This window comes from Carettochelys insculpta, chromosome 16 (assembly GCF_033958435.1).
Source record: "Carettochelys insculpta isolate YL-2023 chromosome 16, ASM3395843v1, whole genome shotgun sequence".
Lineage (NCBI taxonomy): Eukaryota > Metazoa > Chordata > Testudines > Carettochelyidae > Carettochelys > Carettochelys insculpta.
In genome coordinates, this window is record NC_134152.1 from 30,716,959 (window position 1) to 30,740,651 (window position 23,693).

Below are 23,693 nucleotides of genomic sequence, written 5' to 3' on the forward strand. Positions count from 1 at the left end.
AAATGCTTTCAATGAGAGAGTAGCCTGAGACAGCAGACAGACAGGCCTTCAGGCAAGGTCCTACACACCTTAATAGGGCTGAAACCAATATGAAGCTGCAGAAATTTCCTGGGGTCCCATGGAACCTAATCTGACCATTGCAAATCTCACCATAGTTACTGCTTGTCCTAAAGCCCCAGTTCTGGGATTCATGGGATTATACAACAACTGTGTCTTTTCCTAAAAAATAACACCTCTGGAGACTATACAGTAAACTTCTGACTTACACGTAGGTTGCATAAGTCAAATTTTGCACAAGTTGTGGAAGCCAGGAAACTGACCAGTGCTGGTCAGTTTCCTGGCTCCTGGGACTTGCAGGGAGCTGTGAACCAGGTGGCAGCCCGGACCCCAGCTCCCACAAGCAGAGTGGAGCCAGGCTTCTGCCTGGTTCTCAGCACCCTGCCACTCCTGGGAGCCAGGAAACTGACCAGCGCAGCAGTGCTGGTCAGTTTCCAGGCTTCAGCAAGCTGAGGGGAGACAGAAGTTGCTAGATTCCTGGCTCCCTGCCACTCACAATTTCAACTCGCATGAATCCAAGTAACACGCAAGTCAAAATCCTGTACAGATGGGGTTTACTGTAATTTCGTTTAGCAGCCACTCGAGGGGGAAAAAACCAGACACACCACTAGCTTCGGAACAAGAAACTCATCCTCTGAGCACAAAGAATATTTACTACTGCGTTTTGCCCATTTCAATGACAAAAACCCAGTCAAAGCATTCCTTATCCGCTGCTTGACAATAGCCTTTTCCCATTCTTTTACCTCATGTGATAGCTTAGTTTATTTGTATGAGTATAACCTGTAGCCAGCAGCTCTGCACTGGTGTTATACACAGTGGCTAAAAAGAATTGTACCACAGTTAACAATAAGCATTTAGCTGCAGACATAGCTACCTCTCTGTAAAGAACTAGTTATACTTTCTGTTAACTAGAGCTTGTAAGGCTAACTGTAACAGTGCCATCTGGTGGCACCCAGTAATATTCCCCGTAGTTGTGAAATATCAAAAAGTAAAGTGGCTGTTGATCAATTAATTCTGGAGTAAATCCCAACAGAAGAAACAATACCCTTTACCAAGGATATCATTTGTCTGAGGGCCTTATCTGAAATGTACACACATCTGATGAATAGACATTATATGTGGAGCTGACATCATGTCATGGTTCTCTGATGGGAACGTGGAATGATGAAGAAGGCACATGGACCTCATTCTTCTAAGGAGCTCCAGGAACTCTACAATGGCACCTTTGGATTTCTCTAATGCACAGCCAAGAAGAGCAGCCCGGAGTTGTGAATGTGCCTGTGGTGACGCATGGAGTCGCTGGAGTAGCATCAAGTTCTCCAGCCTCCCAGGTGTCTGCCACAGCTAGTGCACCACGTGATGACTTTGGATTAAAGACATTCTCCCAGGGGCCAGCCCATGCTGATTCGGGGGACCTAGTGCAATTTTATGTGGCCGCGGGACCCTTTTAAACATGAAAGAATTTTGCAGAACCCCTAAGAACAGTCTTATATATGGCTTTAGTGCCCTCAGCCCCAAACCTGCCCCCCCTCACCTCAGAATAACCCCCCTCAGCCCCAAACCAGCCACCAGGACTAACCCATCTACCCAAAGAGTCCCCCCGCCTAACCCCACCCGAACAAACTGCGCCCAAGTTAGCTCCTCCCATTACTTCACCCAACAGAGCAGATTAACCTACCTCACCCGCTACCGCTCCTCCGACTCTAGTCCTGAGGGCCCAATTTCATTGGCCGCCCTATGGCAATGCCAGAGGCTAGGCAGCCAATGTAAGGGGAGGACGACGCAGGAACTGCAGGACCTGTCTGACTCCCCTTCTGGATAACCGTTGGCTCCCCGCCCCCATGGCATGTGCACCAGCTACTTTGCAAGTGAGGGGCTCTCTGCGGCTCCCTACCCTACTGCTTCTGAAATAATGGAACTAAATTCAGTTGATTTAATGGCTGGATCCCGCCAGCTGCCCTGCTGGCCATTAAACCAATTAAATTTAGTTCTGTGGTTTCAGCAGTGGCAGGGCAGGGAGCCACAGAGGAGTTGCAAATGACTCCTTAGAGCTGCATGCTCATTTCCTTCCAGAACCCTTCTTTTCATGTCACGGAACCCTGGGGTTCTGCGGAACATCATTTGGGAAACACTTGCCTAGTGGAAAGCCATATTATCCCCAACCAGTGTTCCCTGGAAGCCGAACGCCTGGGCGGCCGCCCAGGAGCAATTCAGGTGCCACCCAGCTGATCAGCACAGTGCCCACAGAACTCACAGCCAGCAATATGTGCTTCTATGGTGGTGCACCTCTGCACATACCTTGATGCATGCAACAAAAATCATTCTGCCCTCGAGTGGAAAAAATTAGAGGGAACACTACCCCCTTCTCTATGAAATGGCTAGGAATAAATTCCTAGATCTAGCTCACTGCTGATTTGTGTTAGGAAGGGATGATGATGTATAATAAACATCCCCCTCGCTCTCAACCAAGGAAAACATCCCAGGAGTTCAGAGTCCTGTGTAGGGAGTATTGTTTTCCCCAGGATGACACAAAATTTGTTTCTCCAGCACGTAATCACTAGGAGATATTACTAAGCCTTACTGGAGATTTTGCTTCCCAACAGCGTAACGCTGGAAGTTCTCAGTTAGCCGTGGCTATCAACTACATCATAAGAAGCCTGTAGGAACAAGCATATATCACTAGTTAGTTGACTGGGGCTGCAAGTGAAAAGAATCAGAGAGACACCCTTGCAAAAGCATTTCCAATACCAATTGTATAACCTTGACCACACTCACAAGCCCCCATAAACAGGAAACACAAGTGCTGACACTTTTCAAAATAGGTGACATGACTCCCGCTCCTTAGCTACAGAGCTATATGCATGTACGCTCTTCCTGTGCCTGTTACAGCGAGGGTTGGGCGCCTGGCCACTTAAGAAAAGCTTCCTGCTGCTCTTTCTCCCCCTGCATTTCTTAAGTCACCATTTTTCGTTTGTATGGCCACACCCTTTCCAACAGCAACTTCTTTGACCAGAAAGGAAAGCAGAAGTTGGACTCTTGTACTCTGATCCCAGGGCTTCACCATGCTGTAACGGGCTAAGAACCATAGAATAAGTACTAGAACTGGAAGGGACCTAGAAAGGCCATCAAGTCCAGTCCCTTGCACTCATGGCAGGACCAAGCACCATCTAGATCACCCCTGTTAGATATTAATCCACCCTGTTCTTAAATTATGGAGATTCTACAATCACCCTAGGCACCTGATTCTAGTGCTTACACTCCATCATCACCAATGTCCTTCAGCAGGTGTTCTGTAAGCATCTGTAGCCAGGTATATTAAGATGGTGATAAGATCAGGAGACCCAAAGGTAAGCAGAGCTCCCCTCGTTAAAATGCTGCCATTCATGGAGACAGACTGCATAGGCCTGTGAGCTGGGTTTCTACAGTACTGCAAGCAGTGTGGGAGCTAGACACAAGACAAGGATGAAAGCAAAGATTGAATGTTGGTCTCATACTGGATGCTGCCTTCATTCTGTTTTTAAGAGTGATAACTTGGCAGCCAGGCAGGGTACAGGAGCCCTAGAAAATCCTTACATAAACTAGCTCAGCCTTGGTATCTTGTCAGCTGCTCAGTGGAATGAGAAGTAAGAGTGTAACCCCACACAGCTGTATTGTTTGAGCAGGCACATCTCCTTTGAATCTCTCAAAGCCACCTATAGTGTAATAGACATCAGGGAATGTAGTGGAGAGCCATCTCAAGAGCTGAGTGTTAGGATTAACCAAATCATTCATCCTCTGTGGTGGTCTTTAAACTAAGACCAAGTCTCCAGAGCAGAGATTGTTTGTCCAGGACCCAAAATAAGGGGTTGATCTCAGGATCTCATTTGGGTTTTGTATTTCTCTCTCTCCTTCTCTCAATGCCATCTACTAAATAGAAAGTGCTTTTAGCAGGGTCACGTGTCAGTTTAGCAGCTGTATCAATACACACCCTACCCCCCCACAAGCACTTATATCAGGCTAGGACACTAGGGCAGGCAAGCCAGGGCTTAAGTTGTGATGGGACTTTTGTGTATTCACTTGTGTTATCAGGTCAAGGGATATGCAACAACACCCCTACAGCAGTGAAGCTGCTGTTACTCAGTTTTGCTTATTGATGTTGAGAATTCTTAGCTATGGGCTAGGTACCAGATTTCCAGGTGTCTTTAGCCATGAGACTGAGCACATGTTATGGTAATTGAGAGGGCTTTTATGTCAAGGCTTCCCAGTCCTGCTTTATCACTGCCCAGCTGCCAAAGCTCATGCCCTGCAGACCAAAGCCTTGGTTCCCAGGGTTACATCTTATTAGCTGATATTAATTTAGCATGCTAATTGCCCTACAGCAGCAGTTCTTCCAGCCCCCGCAATCTTAAGTGCTTGGCTTTCAGAGCTGCTAAGCAGCCTCTAGCTGGAAGTGTAGTGGCTCAGCTCTAAACTGGGCAGCAACAAAGACAAATTAGTGAAGTTGCTCTGTTGAAGCCCCTTCACCCCATTAGGGAACTCTGCTTCTTTCTGGAAAGCAGAGTTTGCTCTAACTCCTTACAGATTTGAGGGCAAGCCAAAAGAGCTCATTCATTGCTACAACCAAGTCAGAGTTGCAGTAAATACTCCTTTGCTAGCTACAAGCCAAACCCTGTCTCCTATAGAGATATAAATCTTTCATTTTCACTGCAATAGCAGTCTGGACCTCTCTCCTGCAGTGCCTCTACAGGGGTCTGCAACCTGTGTCTGAGTTTTGTAGTTGTAGCATTGGGGAAACAAAATAAAGCCCCACCTCCTGATTTTTGGTAATTGGTCAGTGTCAGGAAAACAGCATTGTACAAAGCATGGAAATAGAATATGCAGTGTTCTTACTGTGGCACTACTGGCCCCTCAGCAGCCCCAGGAGTGGTTGCAGTGGGAAGGGAGCTGGCTGAGTACCTGCACCTCTTTAAGATGGCACTGAAAAAAGTGTGTAAGTCTGAACATGCTACAGTCAAAATGTATCCCATTAGAAATGGGTGCACTGTTCTTAAAACAGGGCATTACAGAGATAGTTGGCTACTAAGGACCATCTTGTATTCACAAACTGCAGCTCTTAATCATGTAAATTGGAAAAAAATAGCTATTTTGTTACTGACCCCCTTGCTCCAGGAGCACGGCAAGAGGACAGCTTGTCACCAGTGAGGGGCACTTGCTTTAGCACAAGTGCCATCTAACAGCTGGGAATCATTTGGTTAACTTCAGGTCCAGCCTCCTAATTGAGCATCAGTCCAAGAATGCTATTAATGCAGTATGGGGTGCAGCTAGTGCTTGGGCCTTACATCCTGTGCTTAAAAGCTTTCCCCAACCAGGCAAGTATAGGCTCTCCTACAACACACCTTCCCCCCCCCACCCCAAGTGATCTGTATGCACAGCAAAGAAAGAAAAGAGTCACCACCAGCCAAGGCTCTATTGTGTGCACTTTTATTTGAACTGGTCTTAGTCAGTGTACAGGTAGCCCTTCCCTCCCACACATACCGGCACCACTTCTCATGGGACTCAAGGGGCACCATAAAGCCTTCATTCACATACATCATTGGGGAACACAGCCCATTTGCTTGACAAGGATCAAGTGTGTTTTGTTTTAAGGCGGCAGATACAAAGACACTTGCTGGGTTACATCATTTACTGACAAGCAATATTCTAATGCCAGTTGTGGCATTAGTTCCTTCGAGCTGGGCTGCTGCCTCCACGGAGGCAAGTAACTTCCTGTGGACAATGCATTATGCAATATTTGGAATGACTATTAAAAACAAATGTACAATCAAAGTCCTCAGATGCATCGTAGAACTTTGGGGACATTCGCTCCGACATGTTAAGACTGCTGCTGTCACACCTTCACCGTTCCAGTTTTTAAATCCTGAGTCAAGCGCCAAAAAAACAAATAAAGCCATGCCAATCTCATCTGGTTTTATGCGCAATTATGGGTTTCGTCAAAAAGGTGGGATGTGATTAACAGTCTGATTTTTAGAAGCATTTGCGGTGGACGATGGAGGGTCCAGATTCATCATACTCCTGCTTGCTGATCCACATCTGCTGGAAGGTGGACAGGGAGGCAAGGATGGAGCCACCAATCCAGACAGAGTACTTGCGCTCAGGGGGAGCAATAATCTGTGGGAGACAGAGAATTAGATGCTGGTGAACATCTGACAAATGCCACTGACCCTGTTCCAGCTAGAGCCCAAACTGTGATAAACACTAACAGACAACCCTTTGGAGCAGTGCCCCCCGTAAGCTGCATGCTTGTGAACCCACCCAGAGGAGACTCAAGTGCCACCAAGTTGATTAGCAGCTAGGTTTTCCTATTGGTGGTGCACTGAGATGCCTCAAGGTGCATTGAAGTCTATTCTGCACATGGACACAGAGGGAACAGCTTCAGAGTTCTTTTGCAAATTGCATGCCTTCTGCAAGCCAAACACTAGCCACCACCACGTTACTTAAATCTGGGCAGCAACATCTCATGTATAATCCCAATTTAGGGAGTGGTCATCGGCACATTTGTGACTAGGCTGTAAGGTGATGTTGGTACTACCCCTGAAGTTGAGAACAGCTATCAATGCCCATTACCCTACTGTGTCCAGGATTTCCATTTTGGCTTCTTTCATCCCTGGTACTTAATTCAAAGTCAGGATAACCCCAAGCCCCACCTACTTGTGGAACATGAAGCAGGCATTCTGGTATCTCCCACATACCTTAATTTTCATTGTGCTGGGTGCCAGGGCTGTGATCTCCTTCTGCATTCTGTCAGCAATGCCAGGGTACATGGTGGTACCACCAGACAGCACAGTGTTGGCATACAGGTCTTTACGGATATCCACATCGCACTTCATGATTGAATTGAAGGTAGTTTCATGGATGCCACAGGATTCCATACCTGCCAGAAGGAACCAGCAGTCAGTTGAGTGAGACAGCAAAGAACATCACCACAACTCCCCACAAAATCCACTAATTAATAGATCCTGTGGAATCCAGCACCCATAGGAGCTGAGTATTCCTTCTAGCCTTCAACCAAGAGCTCATGTGCTTGTCTTCACACTTCAATTTTTCTGGACCTCCTGGAAACAGGAGGTTGGAAGACTGTCTCCATGAGGGTTCAGGCAACATGTGCCATTGAAGTCACCAGAAGGGGATTTCACCTCTACAACAGGACAGGAAGACTCCCACAAGAATCTACTTACCCAAGAAAGATGGCTGGAAGAGGGCTTCTGGGCACCTGAACCTCTCATTGCCAATGGTGATCACCTGACCATCAGGCAGTTCATAGCTCTTCTCTAGGGAAGAGCTGGAGGCAGCAGTGGCCATCTCCTGTTCGAAGTCCAGAGCAACATAGCAGAGCTTTTCCTTGATGTCACGCACGATTTCCCTTTCAGCTGTGGTGGTGAAGCTGTAGCCTCTCTCTGTCAAGATCTTCATGAGGTAGTCCGTCAGATCACGGCCAGCCAGATCCAGACGGAGGATAGCATGGGGGAGGGCATAGCCTTCATAGATGGGCACAGTGTGGGTGACACCATCACCAGAGTCCATCACAATACCAGTGGTGCGACCAGAGGCGTACAGGGACAACACAGCCTGAATGGCTACGTACATGGCTGGGGTGTTAAAGGTCTCAAACATGATCTGTGGACAGACAAGAGGAGATTAAGTTGACAGGTGAAAGCCTCCCTTCGCAAGAGTTTGTGGCAAGTCATGCAAAAGGTCCTTATGCTGTAGAGTAGCTCTCTACAGCCTCAAGATTTGGCCTTCCGGAATGGGAGGAGGACTGTACCAACCAGCTCTGAGCTCACAGCAAAACCACCAACCCAAGCTCAATACATTGAAGGAGAGTGGATGGCAGACTAGCCCAGCTGCAACACAGCAACTGCAGCTACTTATGCCTCAAAGCTTTCTCACAAGCTCTAGAAAGCTTGGTCAGTCACTCAGGGCAGTGAATGGGTTAGTATAATTAGAAACGGCAATTAGACAAGTTGCTAGTGTAAAGTCAGCAAGAGGAGACCAGCTTAGGAAGAGCAAATAAAACCTGTCAAGATCCAGCAAAGAGAAGACTCAGGTCAGGAAAGGAAAACCCTGTAAAGGACGGCAAAAGGAAAAAGATGAAGGCCCGCAAGGAGGAATGTTGGCCAGAGGCTCTCATTCAGCTGGAGCCAAAGGCTAGAGGATGGAGACCAAAGCCATCTTAACACACCTGTGTCATCTTTTCTCTGTTTGCTTTGGGGTTCAGGGGCGCCTCTGTAAGCAACACAGGGTGCTCTTCAGGGGCAACTCTGAGCTCATTGTAGAAGGTGTGGTGCCAGATCTTCTCCATGTCATCCCAGTTGGTGACAATACCATGTTCAATAGGGTACTTCAGGGTCAGGATACCTCTTTTACTTTGGGCTTCATCACCAACATAGCTGTCTTTCTGGCCCATGCCAACCATCACACCCTGTAAGGAGAAAAGTTGGTGGATCAAGTTCTCAGAATTGTAGTCCCTAAGACCCATCCACTGATTGACTAAAGACTGGGTCTGTTGCATTTTGCCTTGAGATGTCCATAATGCCTTACCAAAGGCCTAAGCAACCAGTCCCTTAGCTACACAGCTTCCCCACCCCAAGAAAGGGGGCATTTTCCTGGCTGAAAGGAGAACAAACCCAGATGTTTTACTCCTTCAGCGCTAATGGGGTTCTAGCATCTCGCACACAAATGCAGCCTTTCCTTCTGACCTGACAGAGGCAAAGTGCCATTTCATTACCTACCTGATGTCTGGGGCGACCAACAATGGATGGAAAGACAGCACGAGGGGCATCATCCCCAGCAAAACCGGCTTTGCACATGCCGGAGCCATTGTCAACAACGAGTGCAGCAATGTCATCATCCATGGCGAACTGTAACAAAAAGGAGACAGCATCAGCAAACTCGATTAGAGCTGGGTGGGAGGTTTCGCTTTGGTTTACTGCAAATATCCACATATGATTTCTGGTGAAAACCTGTAATTGCCTCATAGTTTGGGAGGAAACCCCCAGTAAGGTTAAGCCATTTGCTTCAGAGCATGCAGACACAAGGGCCTTCCCCACCCATTTCCCTTCTAGCTTCCTGTTTGTGAGTGGCTGAACCTCTCCCTTCCAGCCACTAGAGGGTGCAGAGCACCACATATTTTGCTTCTGCATAGAAGCAGGACAAAGGAAGTCCCTACTCTAGTCTCACATTATTACCATAAAAGGTAATGGTTAGAGCTAGCTTTGCAGTCCCCTGCTGGCTTCTTGCAGCCAGCTTTTGGAGGACTGATTAGACAAGCCACTCCCACCTCCCTTTTCAAATGAGGCATCTGGCTGTGACCACGCCCTGTATGCCTGGGACCAGGGCTAGGGTGTCTGAAGCACAAGGTTGAGAGGAGGCTGCTGTTAAAAGGGGAAGTTACCCACACCCTGCTTACAAAAGCAGCTCTCCCGGGATTGCACCCTGGCTCTATGACAAGTTAGACCTGACATGCAAGCTATTGCAGGACAAACTTTCACACAGGCATTCTGAAATGGGAGGCAGCCTGTTGCTTTCCATTTAATTAGCTGGATAAGTGTAATTACAGGTTCCCCACCCTCTAGGCCACCAAACCCTGAACACAGTGCTTGATGAAGGTGGCCAGTGCCACAGAAGCTTAAGACAATGTAATCCAACTGTCACTAACGCCAGCTTGGGATCAGTGAGTAGAGACCATCAGAAAAGCAGATCCATCGGCTGGGGGGGGGGGGGGGGTGAGTCAGTACCACCTCCCTGTGCCTGTCCCCACCTTCTCCACCCTCCTAGCAAGGTTACTCTGGGAAATGCAATTCCTTCTCCCCAATGTCTGGGGCAGAAAGCTTGGCTACTGCACCCCCCAGTTTTGAAATGAATTTCAAACCAAGCCAGTGGTAAAAAGGGAGGACACCCCCCTATTTCAGGGGGAGAGCCAGGGGCTACTCTCTGCACCCAACCTAAAGACAGTCATTCTCTAGATCTACAGGGACCCCACCCTTTCTCAGCTGCCAGTATAACACCCCCACCTGCATTTCAGAACCCACCCCGAAAAGAGAGGGCCTGCATTATTCCTGTTCAGTGGGCGTTGGTGGGGGAAAGTGACGAGCCTCTCGGAAGGACCCAGGGTGCCTTCAGCAAGACAAAGAGCCTCTCTACCTCCCGCAGCCTCTGAGCCGGGAGGCTGACTCATGCCCGCCCCCCTCCCCACCCTTCTGCGCCGAGGATCCTCCCTCCACCTCCCCCAACATGTGCTGAGCTGATACAATAGAAGTACCGGCTTCTAGCACCGGAAGCAGCCGCTCGGGGGTCACACCCTGCCAGACCTTCAGATTTCCCCCCCGCCCCTCCAGCTTTCTGACAACCCCTTCTCCAAAGGGGAGAGGAGTCCCCCCAAAGCCCCTCTGACCCCCCACCCAAACCCACCGCCCTCCTCCCTGCAGGCCGGGTAAAAGCAGATTAGTTTTAACCTCTCTCCCTCCCCCACCCTCTATTGGAGCCACAAATCCTCTTAGACACAGCCCGGCAGGGCCGATTACAGCCCCGCAGCAACCGGAGAGACCTTCTCTGCCCCTCCCAAACAAACTCCGGGTGAGTTGATGGAAACTCCACTGAGCCTAGCCTACCACCCCACCAGCCCTCCTAGGAGGGGCGCATCAAGCGACCAAGCCAGCCCTTACACCTGGGCCAGGTGTAACCCCAGCCCCTGATTGCCGGCCAGCCCCATGCTGGCTGGCCGGGGCGGTGCGGGCTTTGCCAAGCCATCACATCACACGGGCGCTCCCAAGAAGGGGCGGAAACCGGCCACGACCGAAGCAACATAACAACCCCACGACCGCCTCTCCATGCAACCCCCTTACAGCTGCCAGCATCAGGCACCAGCAGCCAGAGGGAAGCCACTAATTGCTGGTGGGGGGTGATTAAATCAACTCCAAACCTTTGCCTCCCAGAAGGGGGCCCGAACCGCAACCCGCCCTCTCTGCCCCCCACAGGGAAGGGGCTCTCCGGGAGGGGGGACGCGCCTGCCCCCTCCCCCGCACTTACCTTTGGGAAGTTGCAAGTTTAAACCCCGGGCAAAAAGCGGCAGCGACTCAGCCGGCGAGTGGGGAGGGGGGACACGGCGCGCGCAGAGGGAGCTCCCAGCTACTCCAGCCCGCCTCGCGTGCCGGGTTTTATGGGGCCCGAGCGGTAGAGCCTTCGCCATAAAAGGCAAGTTTCGGAAAGAGCCCTTCTGATTGGCCCGGGCCGCTCCCTCTCCCGAGCCGCTTTGCACATTGCAGCAGTTCCCTCCTCCTCCCCCCGTCAAAAAAAAAAAAAAAGCAGCAGCAGGAGAGAAGCAGGCGGGGTGGGGGAGGGCCGCTCCTGGCTGCTTGGGGGTGCAGTCCCCTGTCTGCTCCTTTGCAGGCGTGGGCCCACGCGCAGGGCCGTGGCAATGCAGGCTGGGGTCATAACCAAACGGGCTGCTTGCTCGGCCTGCCCGGTTACCACCTGCTTTCCGGGGCAAAAGGCCTCCTATTGTCCTGGCTCAGGGCAGGGGAGTTTGCTGGGCCTGAGAGGGGTGGGGGTCTTACTGCATCTCCTCCCAGCCATCCTGGGCCGTCCTTGATGGAGTGTGCCATGTGCCCAGTGCCCCTGCGGCATCCCCTTCAAATAACCTCCCCGGCTTGGCACGCTAGCGTGCAAGAGGTTATCTGGAGTCCGATCCTGCGAATGCTGCACAGAGCAGGACAGGCCATGGGAAGATATCCTTGGCTTCTTTGATGTCATGTGCCACTCAGCTGTGCATGAGCCCTTAAACGGTAAAGTCTTCTAGACAGAGACCTTAGAGCCACTTCTCTAGCCTGGCTGAGGTGCCCCTCGGTGCAGGAAAGAGGTTAAAGGCAAAGGTGCCTTATTGTGGGGCTGTCCAAGGGACCTTCGTCTCTCTCTCTCACACTCACACACTCACACACACACACACCAGTGAAGTTAGCAGCCTCAGCAAACTCACACACACACAGTGAAATTAAAGCAGCCTCAGTAGCAGGGTTCCCACCCTCAACTTTGCCCTTGGCATACCCCCTACACCCCAGACTATGAAAGGGTGTAGTAGACACCTGCTTATATTAGCTAGGAAAGCCCCTTGTATTCCTCCTGGGCAGAGCTGCTGCCTTTATGGCCCTTTTAGGCTGGGAAAAGAACACCAAAAGTTCCACAGGACAGAGGAAAATCTGACCCTATCATCCCCACGATGGACTGATAAGGTGCCTTTGGCACCAGTCGAAGAATAATCCTTCAGCACAGATTTCAATTTAAAAGTGAATTTTGGGGCAAATTCACCCCCAAAATGCAGTGGCTCAATGGCACTGCTCTTGCTCCCCCATTGGTAAAGGTGGCCTTTTAGCTCCCCCAGTGTCTGCTATGGGTAACCTACCTGTGAGTGGTAACAGAGAGAAAGCTGTGCTAGTCTGTATACTATCAAAACAAAAAAGCAGTGCAGTAGCAGTTTAAAGACTAACAGAATAAGCTCATCACCTCATAAATTATTTTGTTAGTCTTTAAGGTGCTACTGGACTGCTTTACCTGTAAGTGATCTTTGTAACAAGATCGAATTTGCTGCAAATGCGTGCCATGGTACCAGCACTTGATCCGCCTGCTCTGTGGGTCACAGTGGGCGTTGGGCACCTACGCATCTTTGTGAATCTCACCCTCTGGGGTTACGCTGACATTTCAAATGCTGCACCACCATAGTCCTTCAGTGAAGAGGAGAGTTTCTTCAGCCTGAGTAATTAATCCACCTCCATGAAAGACAGTAGTATATGTCAACAGGAGCAGCCTTCCGGTCAACATAGCAGTGTCTGCACTGGGGGTGAGGTCAGAATTACTACGTTGCTCCAGGGTGTGGATTTTTCATACCCCCAAACAACATCATTATGTCAGCATAAGTTTATCACATAGACCTGACATGAGTAGTGTTTAGTTGCTGTCATAGCTCTTGATCTTTCTGCAGATGGAGGTCTGTATGCACCCATAGGCACACAGGTCATTGTAGGATTAGAGTTAGCTGAAGCTTGGAAGTTCTTGTTCCTTTTCCATTGAGCGATGTGAACATTCCTCTGTGTATTGTTTCTGCAATTCTGGGTTTCATTATTATAGTAAAACATCATTTCAAAATAAAGGCTAGGCCTTCAGAAAAGTTACAGCACCCAGCAATTACACAGCACTTTGCATTTTCCAAGCACTGTACAAACTTTAATAAATTAATCAAGTTAACTACTTAAACGTAGGTCCTTTCAGATTTAATCCCAGTGGTTTAAACCACAAGGTCCCCTGAAAAAATGCTAACAATGTGTGCTATTTATCAGACACCTCTAAGTGGTACTTTTTAGCAGGGATGCCCTAAAGGAGCGAGGCTCTGATGAGATGGTTTGGTGAGGTTCAGGTGCAGCTGGAACCGTGGAGTGATGAGATACCTCATCATGGGAAGGTGACAATTTTACAACCTGTTCCTTTAAAACTCTTTGTCACAGGAAAGTCAAGGAGACCACTCTAGTGAATAATGGTCTCAGAGAGGTAGCTGTGTAAGTCTGGAGAGTCACAAAAAAAAAAAAAAACCCAAGCAGTCCTGTACCATCTTAAATAACAATTTCATTGATCAGGTGATGAACTGTTGCGGGTAAGGCTGAGTAAAGGTGTGCATGGCCTTTGTGAATTCCACCCTCAGGGCACAAGTTGAACTTTCAAAAGCTGTACCCATAAGGCTGCACTGCAACAGTGGCTCAGTGAAGATGAGAGAGTTTCATTCTACAAACAGGAGGCCTGAATGGAATCACCATTCTGGCCATTTAACGTTGATCCTGCACGCTGTGTTTTTTGGGGGAGGGACAAGTATGTTATCTCAGCAGGTGAGCTGTATCTTCTGGCATGTGGAACAAGAAAGGGACAATCAGCGGAGAAATGGTGTAAATGCATTCCAGACAGAGCTCTGTACTTGCCTCTGGGGGAAATACTATAGGACAGAACAAATCATTTACGGATTGGGTCAGAATTTTGTTTCCCTGCATCCAGTGGTAGCTCTGTATGGAGCCAGCATCCTGCAGGATTCTCAGAGGAGTTGGGAAGAGCCTTGGTTCCTTTCTTCTGCCTGTGACTTAGTGCTGAGCTGTCCAGAGAGCAGCCGGAGATACCAAAGTAGAATTGTAACATTGGTGAACCCAAACCACAAGTGTGTATTAGTCGTGTCAAGGGTGTGACAGCCAGGAGAAAATCAATCGTAAGCCAGCTTGAGTTCCTGGTAAACAGATAATATTGCCCCGAGATTCTCAGTGCTTGGGAGCCCCTTGTTCACTGAGAGTACTTTATTTATGGTACAGGTGAAGAAGACCGTGTCCATTCCAGGTAAAACCAGGAAAACTGCAGCAGGTGCCACCAGTAAGCATGGTACCCCTCTGACCATGGGCACGAGAAAGTGGGGAGTTAAGATGTGGCTATCCTCATGTCATAGATGTGAGAAGCACCTGGACTCTGCCACATGACTGATCCTCTTTTCCAAACTCTGTACTATCTTTGACCCACGTTGCCCAGTAGAAGAGTTGGACCAGAGTCTGACCTCAGCTTCATAGGTGCAAATCCAGAGTAATTCCACAGCAGTGAGTGGAGCACCTCCAGATTTACACTAGTTTAATAGAAAACTGAGTTTGGCCCTTTGTGCCTTTGTTAGCAATGCAAGGGTTCCCTAGGTCTGCACTGGCTTTGTTTGGCTCTGAAGGTTCACACTGCGTATGCCCTGTCCAGGAGGACCCATATGGTACCAACAGCCTGCCTGAAGGAGTATGCATGTGCCACATGAACCTGACAACCACATCCCTTGCACAGGGACACTATGGACATGCACTGTGACAGGAGACCCATAAGACACAATGGATCACTGGTGTATGCACTCTGGGTGGGGTCTTACATGATAGTGTGATCATATTCATGTGCAAAAAGGCACTCAACTTGCAATGATAACGAACATACCCCATGTCTCTTCTTATGAACACACAGAATACAGCCCGGTAAGTGCAAAAGCACCTTGCCAAAAATGTCCAGCTATAAGGAATGACATAAAGGATACTTGAAAACATCAGAGATTTCCTTAAGGATGGGTGTAAAGGGGAAAGAGGGGACTGAGCATAGGACCCAAGGACTCCTGAGCTCAAATCCTGACTTTGCCATTGACTTTCTCCGTGACTTTAGGGAAGTCGTGGAACCTCTCTGCAACTCAGCTTCCTCATCTCTAAAATGGGGTTAATTGGACAATTTCCAGCCAGTGAAGGGCGTAATTAATTAACGCACCACTTGAAAAAGGCTGCGTGGGTAATATTATTATGAAGATTATGTGGCAAATACTAGATGTTCCAAAGCCTGGATGAATGATGGCTGCCAAGGGGTAAAATGAGGCAAGGGGAAAGGTTACATGGGAATGTTGATAAGAGGCCAGAAAATTCTGTGCAATTTGTTGGGGAAAGGTAACCAGAGTTCCAATAATAGGAGCCATGAAGGAGGCTGACATGGTCAACATGGTCAACATCTGCTTTGTTGCAGATCTCAGCAACCAAGGATGAAAGGAGCAAAGGGCTCAGGGAGACAAATGTTAAGGAGGCACTAGAAACATCAGGATTCATAAGAGGCAAGTGAAAGAATCCTTAGATAAGAAGTGTGTCAATCAGCGGGGGCCAGATGCCATTCATCAGCAGTGCAAAGGAACTGAACAAAGGAGCTGTCAAGCCTCCCCGCCCCTCCGGTCTTTGGGGAGGCAGGCAGAGAGGGAAGAGTCTGAGCGCAGGCCGGAACACAGGAATTTCCTGGGGGTGGGTGTGTGCTTGGTTTGTAAATGTGGACTGCAGTTTTTTTTTAATACGGAGGAGTTCAAAATAGCCAGGCAATGAGTGTGCATAGGAGGCGTCAATGAAAAATTTGAGTGTAAACAGTGAGTAGTGAAATGATTTTGTCAGAACATGCTAAAATGTATGTAGTCATAAAGGTTTTATAGAAATCACCTTCTGGGGTCTTGCTGTAATATTGTCAGTGAAAAACAATGTTCCAAAATATTTGTCCCCTTCCCTTTTGCTGTTAGCCCAGGGCATGCCAGGAAATGTAGTCCCTCCCCAGCTCCAGGGCCAGCTCTCTAGGCAGGGAGCTGGCAAAGGAACTACAGCTCCCAGGGTGCCTTGGGTTGCCCTGTCATGTCCTGCAGCTCTCCCTGCACAGCCCAGCAAGGAGGAAGGGAGAGAAACCAGACATGGGGGTTGGGGGCATAAACACTCTTTGTTCCCTTCCCCACTGCATTTGAGCCTGGATGGGGGATGGCAGATGTAAGTGGAATCATTAGAGGGAAGGGGAATTACCTGTCAGATAGACTCACCGATATTTCAGGAATATTGGAGGAAATCGGAAAGCAGTTTGGAATCACTGGGAAAACAATAGCAAAGCCCTTGAACCTTCTAAACCTTTTCAAACAGTGGGAAATTTGCTTGCACGAGGACCGCAGGATTAGGCCCATCATAAGTAGTTTGCAGCACGGCTTCTGTCATTTACTTTGAGGCAGAGAAAAACCAGGGTTCAAGTCTCCTGAATATGAAGTGCATTCTTTAATGAGGCTGCTGATCAGAGACAGATAGCAAGTCCTCTCCAATATTCATAATGCTCCTTCTCTAAGCCTCCCACCCAGCAGTCCTGTGAGCCACGTTCCCTCCAGTTACTTCCATCTGTGTGCAGAATAAATATTGTATGTGCACCAAGGCATGTGCAGCTGTACACCACCAATAAAAACACATACTGCCGGCTGTGGCAACTCTACTGATCAGTTGGGCAGCATTTGAATCTCTTCTGGGCAGCTGCCTAAGCTCCTAGCTTCCAGGGAACTCTGGTCCTCTCCACACCTGACGGACTAGTATCACATGTTCTGCCAAATGTGGTCTTACAGAGTGCAACTTGCCGAGGAACAGACTGGTGAGAGATGACAGGTTAATATCAACTAGCACATAAATGAACCCAATATCTTTTTGGGACACGTCCAAGCTGCCCTTCTGCCATGGCGATGGGTGTGGCATAGGAAACCAACCAGAAGAGACCAGGCAAACCCAATGTGATGCACACAGCAGGCCAGAGCAGAGTCTTGGGGTCTGAGTCTCCATTGCATAATCGTTTACATCTCCACCATTGAGTGCAGTGTGCGTGTAAAGACTCCCTTTCTGCTCTGCACCTCCCACCATGCTGGCTGGTGCAAAAGTCCACAGGTGGTTCTGATTGCACTTGAGCTAGATTGCTTGGCCGGATCAGCATCTGCAAGGGAGTAACACAGAGGGGAGGAGGGGGATCATTTTCAAGGGTGAGTTTAAGTATATAGCAATGGCCCAGCCACAATTTGAAACTGGATGTGGGGCAACAGGGCCTCAGTTTCCCACTCCCATTCACTCTGGGATTTTATCAAAGCGAAAAAGCAGGCCGGTAGCACTTTACAGACTAACAAAATAATTTATTATGTGGTGAGCTTTTGTAGGATAGACCCACTTCTTCAAACCATAGCCCTACTGATCTGCAGAAGTGGGTCTATCCCACGAAAGCTCACCACCTAAGCAATTATTTTGTTAGTTTTTCAAGTGCTACTGGACTACTTTTTCATTTTGATAGAACGTAGACTAACATGGCTGTCTGTTACTCTGGGATTTTGTTATTCTTTGGGAAAAGGGACTCACCTGTCTATGTGCAGCCACTCAGTCCCTTGACATCAGAGAGGTTCTGATTTGAGAAGCCAGGAGAAAATACAGGTTAAATAACAGAAGAAGTTAATGGCAGTCAAAGTGGCATTTGAAGGCACAAGTTCCCCCCCAGGGCAGGCCTCGGGAAACCATAAATGTAGGCTTTGTTTTAGTTCACTTTTCGTTGCCTCTCCTTTGGCCTGCTCTGCCTTGTTCACATCTCCCTGGCTCACAGTGAAATCATCTGTAGGAGGCTGCTCTGTGCCCTGCTGTGCTTGATACGGCCGGGGCCTAGTTCTCCGTAACGATAGTCCCCGGCTCTGATTTCATCCCCATCTCTTGCTCTTTTAGAAAGAAATTTCACCCCAGGGCAGCCACAGGAGACAGCATCAACCTTGTTTTCAGCTGGTCTCTTGCATTCCCACATCATGAGCTCCGCCCATTCGCCTTTGTGCAACCTCCACATCACACTCCCCCCTGCCTCCCCACCGTCTAGTGCCTCCACGAAACCTTCCGGTTGACTATGTGAGAGACACATCCCTGAGGGACACATATCTGGGGAAGTGGGTCTTACCCACCATAGCGCATTACCTAATAAATACAATTGTTGGTATTGAAGGTGCTACAGGACAGCTTGTTTTTTGGGACATCCCTGAGAGTGAGTTCCAACCTCTCTTGCTGTTCCCTATACTCAGGCCCACATTCAGGAGCCCAAAGGAAGGTGTGTCTCCTGCAAGAACTCCGTGAGACTCTTCCTCTCCCAAACCTTTGCAGAGGGTTACTGACAGAAGGTGGCACGAGAAGGACTTGTTCTAGTACCCCATTCCCTTCTGAGCAGACACATTCTGGAGTCCTCCCCTCACCCCTTCCCTACGCTGATGTTCAGTCTCTCTCTCTGTCTCTCTCTCACTTTCCACCCTCTGCCCACAATGAGGAAGAGAGAAGGTGACTCTGAGCCAAAAGATGCTAAGCAACACACGGAAAGTTTTGAACTTAACTAGTGGGTTTCTGATAAAATCCCCCCAAAGACCGTGTTCTAAGATAGGTTTTTCCCTCTACGGAAGGGAAGGCCCAACCCATGACATCTTAGTTCACAGAATTACAGCCCCAGATTATGAGTTCCTACTTTATTAGTCCTTAGTCTGGCCAGCAAAACTGCTGTTGACTTCAATGGGCAGCTCAGCAAGGACATCAGGGTTCGGCCCATAGACACTGGAGATAGGATAGGTCACGTCACTTAGGCCAGAGTGGGATTATTCCCTACAGTGCATCTCTGACACGTTTGTTCCACCTCTTTGGAATGTCGCAGGCACTGGGACCTCCACTGCACCCCTAGGGGAGACTGTTTAATAGTCTAAGGGCACAGCTACACTCACCAGAAGAGTAACGTGCTGCGGTCGACCTCCCGGAGTTCAATTTTGGACGTCTGCTTAAGATGCAGCAAAATCAACCTCTCTGGGTTTGGCTGTGGACCCCTGTACTCCAGCTATTGCACGAAGCTAAAGAGGTTTGGACTACACTAGGGCAGTAAGTGAATTCTGATATGTCGATTCTAGCTGCGCAAATACCATAGTTAGAATTGGGTATCTGAAGTTGACTTACTTCCCTAGTATAGACTTAAGAAGTCTCTCTGGTCTGAAGCTTTTTCTTTTCATTAATTTTTCCTTATTCATTTCACATTTTTCTTTATTAATTTCATTGTCTCCCTTGTGCCACCCCAGACAATTCCTTCCTTTCTAGTATTTTAATAAAACAAAGGCGCAGTCATGTGGCACTTTAAAAACTAACAACATAATTTATTAGGTGATGAGCTTTCATGGGGCAGACCCACTTCCTCAGATCTGGACAGATACCATTTCCAATACAGAACTGACAGTTTTCTAATACAGAGCTCCAAAAAAAAAATTGAAATAAAAACTGACAAGTCAGATATATAGAATTGATCGGGGTAGAGGAGGGGTATGACATACTAAGTGTCCTGCCTGAGATCATTACGAATATCAAAGGTAGGGAGACTGTCTTTGGAATAACAACAAGAAGTCCTGTGGCACCTTAGAGACTAACAGATATTTTGGAGCAGAAGCTGTCGTGAGCAAAGACCCGCTTCGTCAGGTGCATGCAATCTGATGCTCTAAAATATCTGTTAGTCTATAAGGTGCTGCAGGACTTCTTGTTTTTACAGATACAGACTAACATGGCTACCCCTCTGATACTTGTCTTTGTAATGCGTGAGGTAATTGCAATCTCTATCAAGGCCAAGAGTCAATGTATCGAATTCGAGCATGAACTCCAGTTCACACGTCTCCCTTTGCAATCTGCTGTTGAAGTCTCTTTGTTGTAGGACGCATATTCTCAGGTCTTTAGCAGAATGGCCCAGTCCACTGAAGTGCTCTCTGACAGGTTTACGTATATGCAGATACCTAATATCTGCTCTGGGCCCATTCATTCCCTGGGGAAGAATGAATTCTACCTCTCTGTCACCCTTCTAGTATTTGTAGACTATCGTCATTCCCCGGAGACATCACTTTATATTTTCAAACATCTCTGCCTCATAATGGTCCTCTGAGAAGTCACCCCGACTGCTCAGCATCTTTGTGGTAATGAGATATAGCAGTTACCCTTCCATGCTGGAGGGACTTTCCCCTCTGGGACCTGACACTTCTACATGGACAGGCGTGTACTCTCACTGCAGCCCAAAATTGCTTTGGCCTTTTAGCTGCAATAACACATTTGCAAGTTGTGTTTAACTCACAATCCTCCATCTTGTGTGTCTTTCACCAGTAAGGCCTCCCGGGTTTCTTTTTCCCATAGGCTGTTTCTACACATGCTAATAAATGGCTGAAATATGCTAATGAGGCACGGATGCAAATTCCCCATGCCTCATTAGCACAAGGTCACATGATTTGGAGTCTGAAAGACGTTCTTCTGGACTCCAAAATGCCGTGTAGAAGCGTGGCCCCCGGGGGGGTCTTCCAGAAAGAAGTCCTTCTTCCGGAGGCCCTTTCCTCCCCAAAATTTTCTTCCCTGAGAAAGAAAGTGGCATGTGTAGAAACAGCCATGTAAGAGCTGGGCTGACCAGTCTTTCACTCAAAGCTGTTTCACTCCAGAGTCACTCCTGATTTACACCCATATGAAAGCAGGTTCTCTGCATTTGTGTTAACCTCCCCTAACGTAAGAGCTTGTGTTTTTCCCATCTGAATCTCACTTTGTCACTCACTGCCCTCCCTTTCTAATCTCTCTAGGCCTCTTATCACAGCTTCTCTGAGGTCTTTGGTGTTCGGCCTGTCTCTCATGTCAGCACCATCTGTGAATTTCATCACTCTGCTGTTTACCCCTTATTCCAGTTCATTGATAAAAATGGGCACCAAGGAATGCTTGGTCAAATGCTACAGCCATTCACCCAGCTCTGGACAGCAGCACTCTCATAGGAGAGGAATCCCCTTTGTGCATGTTTCTGTCTTCATCCCTGTTCAGAATAAAGGTGGGGTTTTAAATGCGTATGAGAGATTCTCACCGTAACATAGTTAGATCTCAGGGAATACCATTACTTGCTGTCCCCCACATTTCAATCCTTAGCAGCCCCTCCCAGACTGGACTCCAGTCAGCTCGGCTCTGCAACTAGCCAGAGAAGATCACTGTTGAGTGAGCACAGCACTTGCTTTCTTCAAGGTTTACACTTGTTTCCTCTAAGTCTGGTCCGCCCCTTGCTGGTCTAGAGCAGGGGTGAGCAAACTTTGTACACCGGGCCCTACTTTTCATCGCTGCAATTAGCAGGCTGCCCATCCCCATCCCCCGTCCCCATCTGTCTAATGTAATCCAAACTGATGGAAATTTCGATGACGTTCATATGAAAAAAAACCAAAACCTTTTCACATGTGTAAGAAAATAAGTCTATAGAATGTTAAAACGTAATTAATTGGTATATAAATGTGAATGCATAGGCATGAAAACAGTAACATATTTCAATATTTTTAATGAGAGGCATGAACCTGAGACCCAACAGCTGATTGTGCTGCACCCCGCCTTTTGAAATTGCATGCCTCCCAAGGAAGCCCCCTCACCACTCTGCAACCCTGTCCTAGAGAGCAGCAGATGATGAGGACTAAGAATCAGATCTTTAGGCTTGTCTACATGGGGAAATCTACTGGCATAATTATGCTGGTAGAATCATACCATTAGAATTCCACTAGCTTAACTCCCCACATGGGTTCTTATTGCATTGTTAGTGTCAGTGTGCTCTTTTTCAGTGTAGCTTATGTCACTTTGGAAGAGGTATAAGCTAGAAAGGCTCCCCTAGTCCAGTATTATTATGCCAGTAAATTTCCCCTCACACTAGCCTGAGCCTGAGTTTCAGGGGACACCCCTCTATCTAGAAATAGAAGCAACAAGAAGATAATGCTAAATAGCAGATGCTCCTGGCTTCTTTTGAAGGGTAAACAATGCCCAGGAACTGTTCATCACCCCAGTGATTCAGCCTGAAACGCAAACCCTGCTTCTCCCAAGTCAGTGCTAAAGAAAAATCTGCCAAAGCAGTATCATGGCTGTTTGGAAATTTTCCCACGTGGTACGTTCTCCATGGATTTGTTACCTGATCCTCAAAATGTATTTTACGCAGATGTGAAAACTGGTTCTTTTGTCCCATACAATATATTTTAAATCTTTTTTTTTCCTAATTACTTTGCAGACAGTCTTGTAAAAAGCCTTGCAATGGGGGGTGGCATTCTCTGCTGGAGAGCGGTGTCCAGGGGAAAGGAAGCAGCTATTGGAATATTCAAAATGGGATTCAGTCTAATCTCATCTCAACTTGCTGGCAGTAACACAGGCCCTAGTTCTTTCCCTCCCAGGATCTGAAAGCCCTTTGCAAAGATGACACAGGGACCTCGCAGGCAGCGTTCCCTCTAAGCTGAGTCCAAGGAGACGCACATGCCGCACGGTTGATTAGCAGTGTGCCCACAGCCAGCAGAATGTATTTCTATTAGTGGTGCACATTTGCACATAATTCAGTGCACATAAGAAAGTTTATTCTGCCCAGGGATGGAAAAAGTAAGAGGGGCTATTCCTGTCACAGGACTGTTGGGTGGGAGAATTAGGGAATGAGCGTTACCTTCGTTTTATAGATGGGGAAACAGAGGTGTAGAGCGGATGAAGCTGGCATTTGAAAACATACTTCTCCAGGTGTTTTGCGGGTTGTGAAGTGCCTTGAAAATACGCCAGGCTGTATAACTGCTGAGCACTGTTATGATTTTGATATGATGGTTTTAATCTCCAGTTGACTTGGGCTGGGGAGGAAAGGATGGCTTGTGCAAAAAACAGGGACGTGGAGTAGTGGGATTCTCTTTTGGGGTCTGCCCTTGTCTTTGGATAAGTGATTGCTACCAACCTTTTCAATCACAGCTTGGCATCTCAAGCTATATGCAGGCACTTGACTATGTGGTGTGTGATTTCCAGAGGTGCTGAACACATGTGGTTACTTGCATGTTGAATAGTAACAGAGAGGTGGCTGTGTTAGTCTGTGTTCTAACAAAACAAACCAACAGTCACGTAACACTTTAAAAACTAACAAAATGATTTATGCCGTGATGAGCTTTCATGGGACAGACCCACTTCATCAGTCTGGACTGACAATGCTATTGATCTGAAGAAGTGGGTCTGTCCCACAAAAGCTCATCACTGAATAAATCATTTTGTTAGTTTTTAAAGTGCTACATGACTGCTGTTTTGTTTTCTTAACATGCAGTTACTGTTGATGGCAAGAGGAGCTGTGTGTACCCAACTGCCTTGAAAATCTATCCACTTAGTCACAGCTCTGTGGAAGAGAGAGAAGTATTGTTATCCCCATTTTACAGATGGGAAAATGGAGGCATAGAGCAGTTAAAGAGGGGAGACTAACAGAGG

At 47.9% G+C, this 23,693-nt stretch overlaps 1 protein-coding gene across 2 annotated transcripts; it reads right to left on the reverse strand.

The window, feature by feature from the left end:
- Positions 1-5,501: 5,501 nt before the first annotated feature.
- On the reverse strand, positions 5,502-11,278 carry ACTB (actin beta). Of its 2 annotated transcripts, XM_075011150.1 has the most exons (6): positions 11,122-11,278; positions 8,826-8,954; positions 8,276-8,515; positions 7,272-7,710; positions 6,786-6,967; positions 5,502-6,204 (listed from the first exon to the last, which is right to left on the reverse strand). In XM_075011150.1, the coding sequence occupies exons 2-6, from the start codon at positions 8,946-8,948 to the stop codon at positions 6,061-6,063; spliced, it is 1,128 nt and encodes a 375-aa protein (XP_074867251.1). In that variant the 5' UTR covers positions 8,949-8,954; positions 11,122-11,278; the 3' UTR covers positions 5,502-6,060. The 2 variants fall into 2 exon arrangements, with proteins under 2 accessions (XP_074867251.1, XP_074867252.1); XM_075011151.1 differs by lacking the exons at positions 8,826-8,954; positions 11,122-11,278 and adding an exon at positions 8,111-8,157 and having other exon boundaries at positions 8,276-8,353.
- Positions 11,279-23,693: the final 12,415 nt, after the last annotated feature.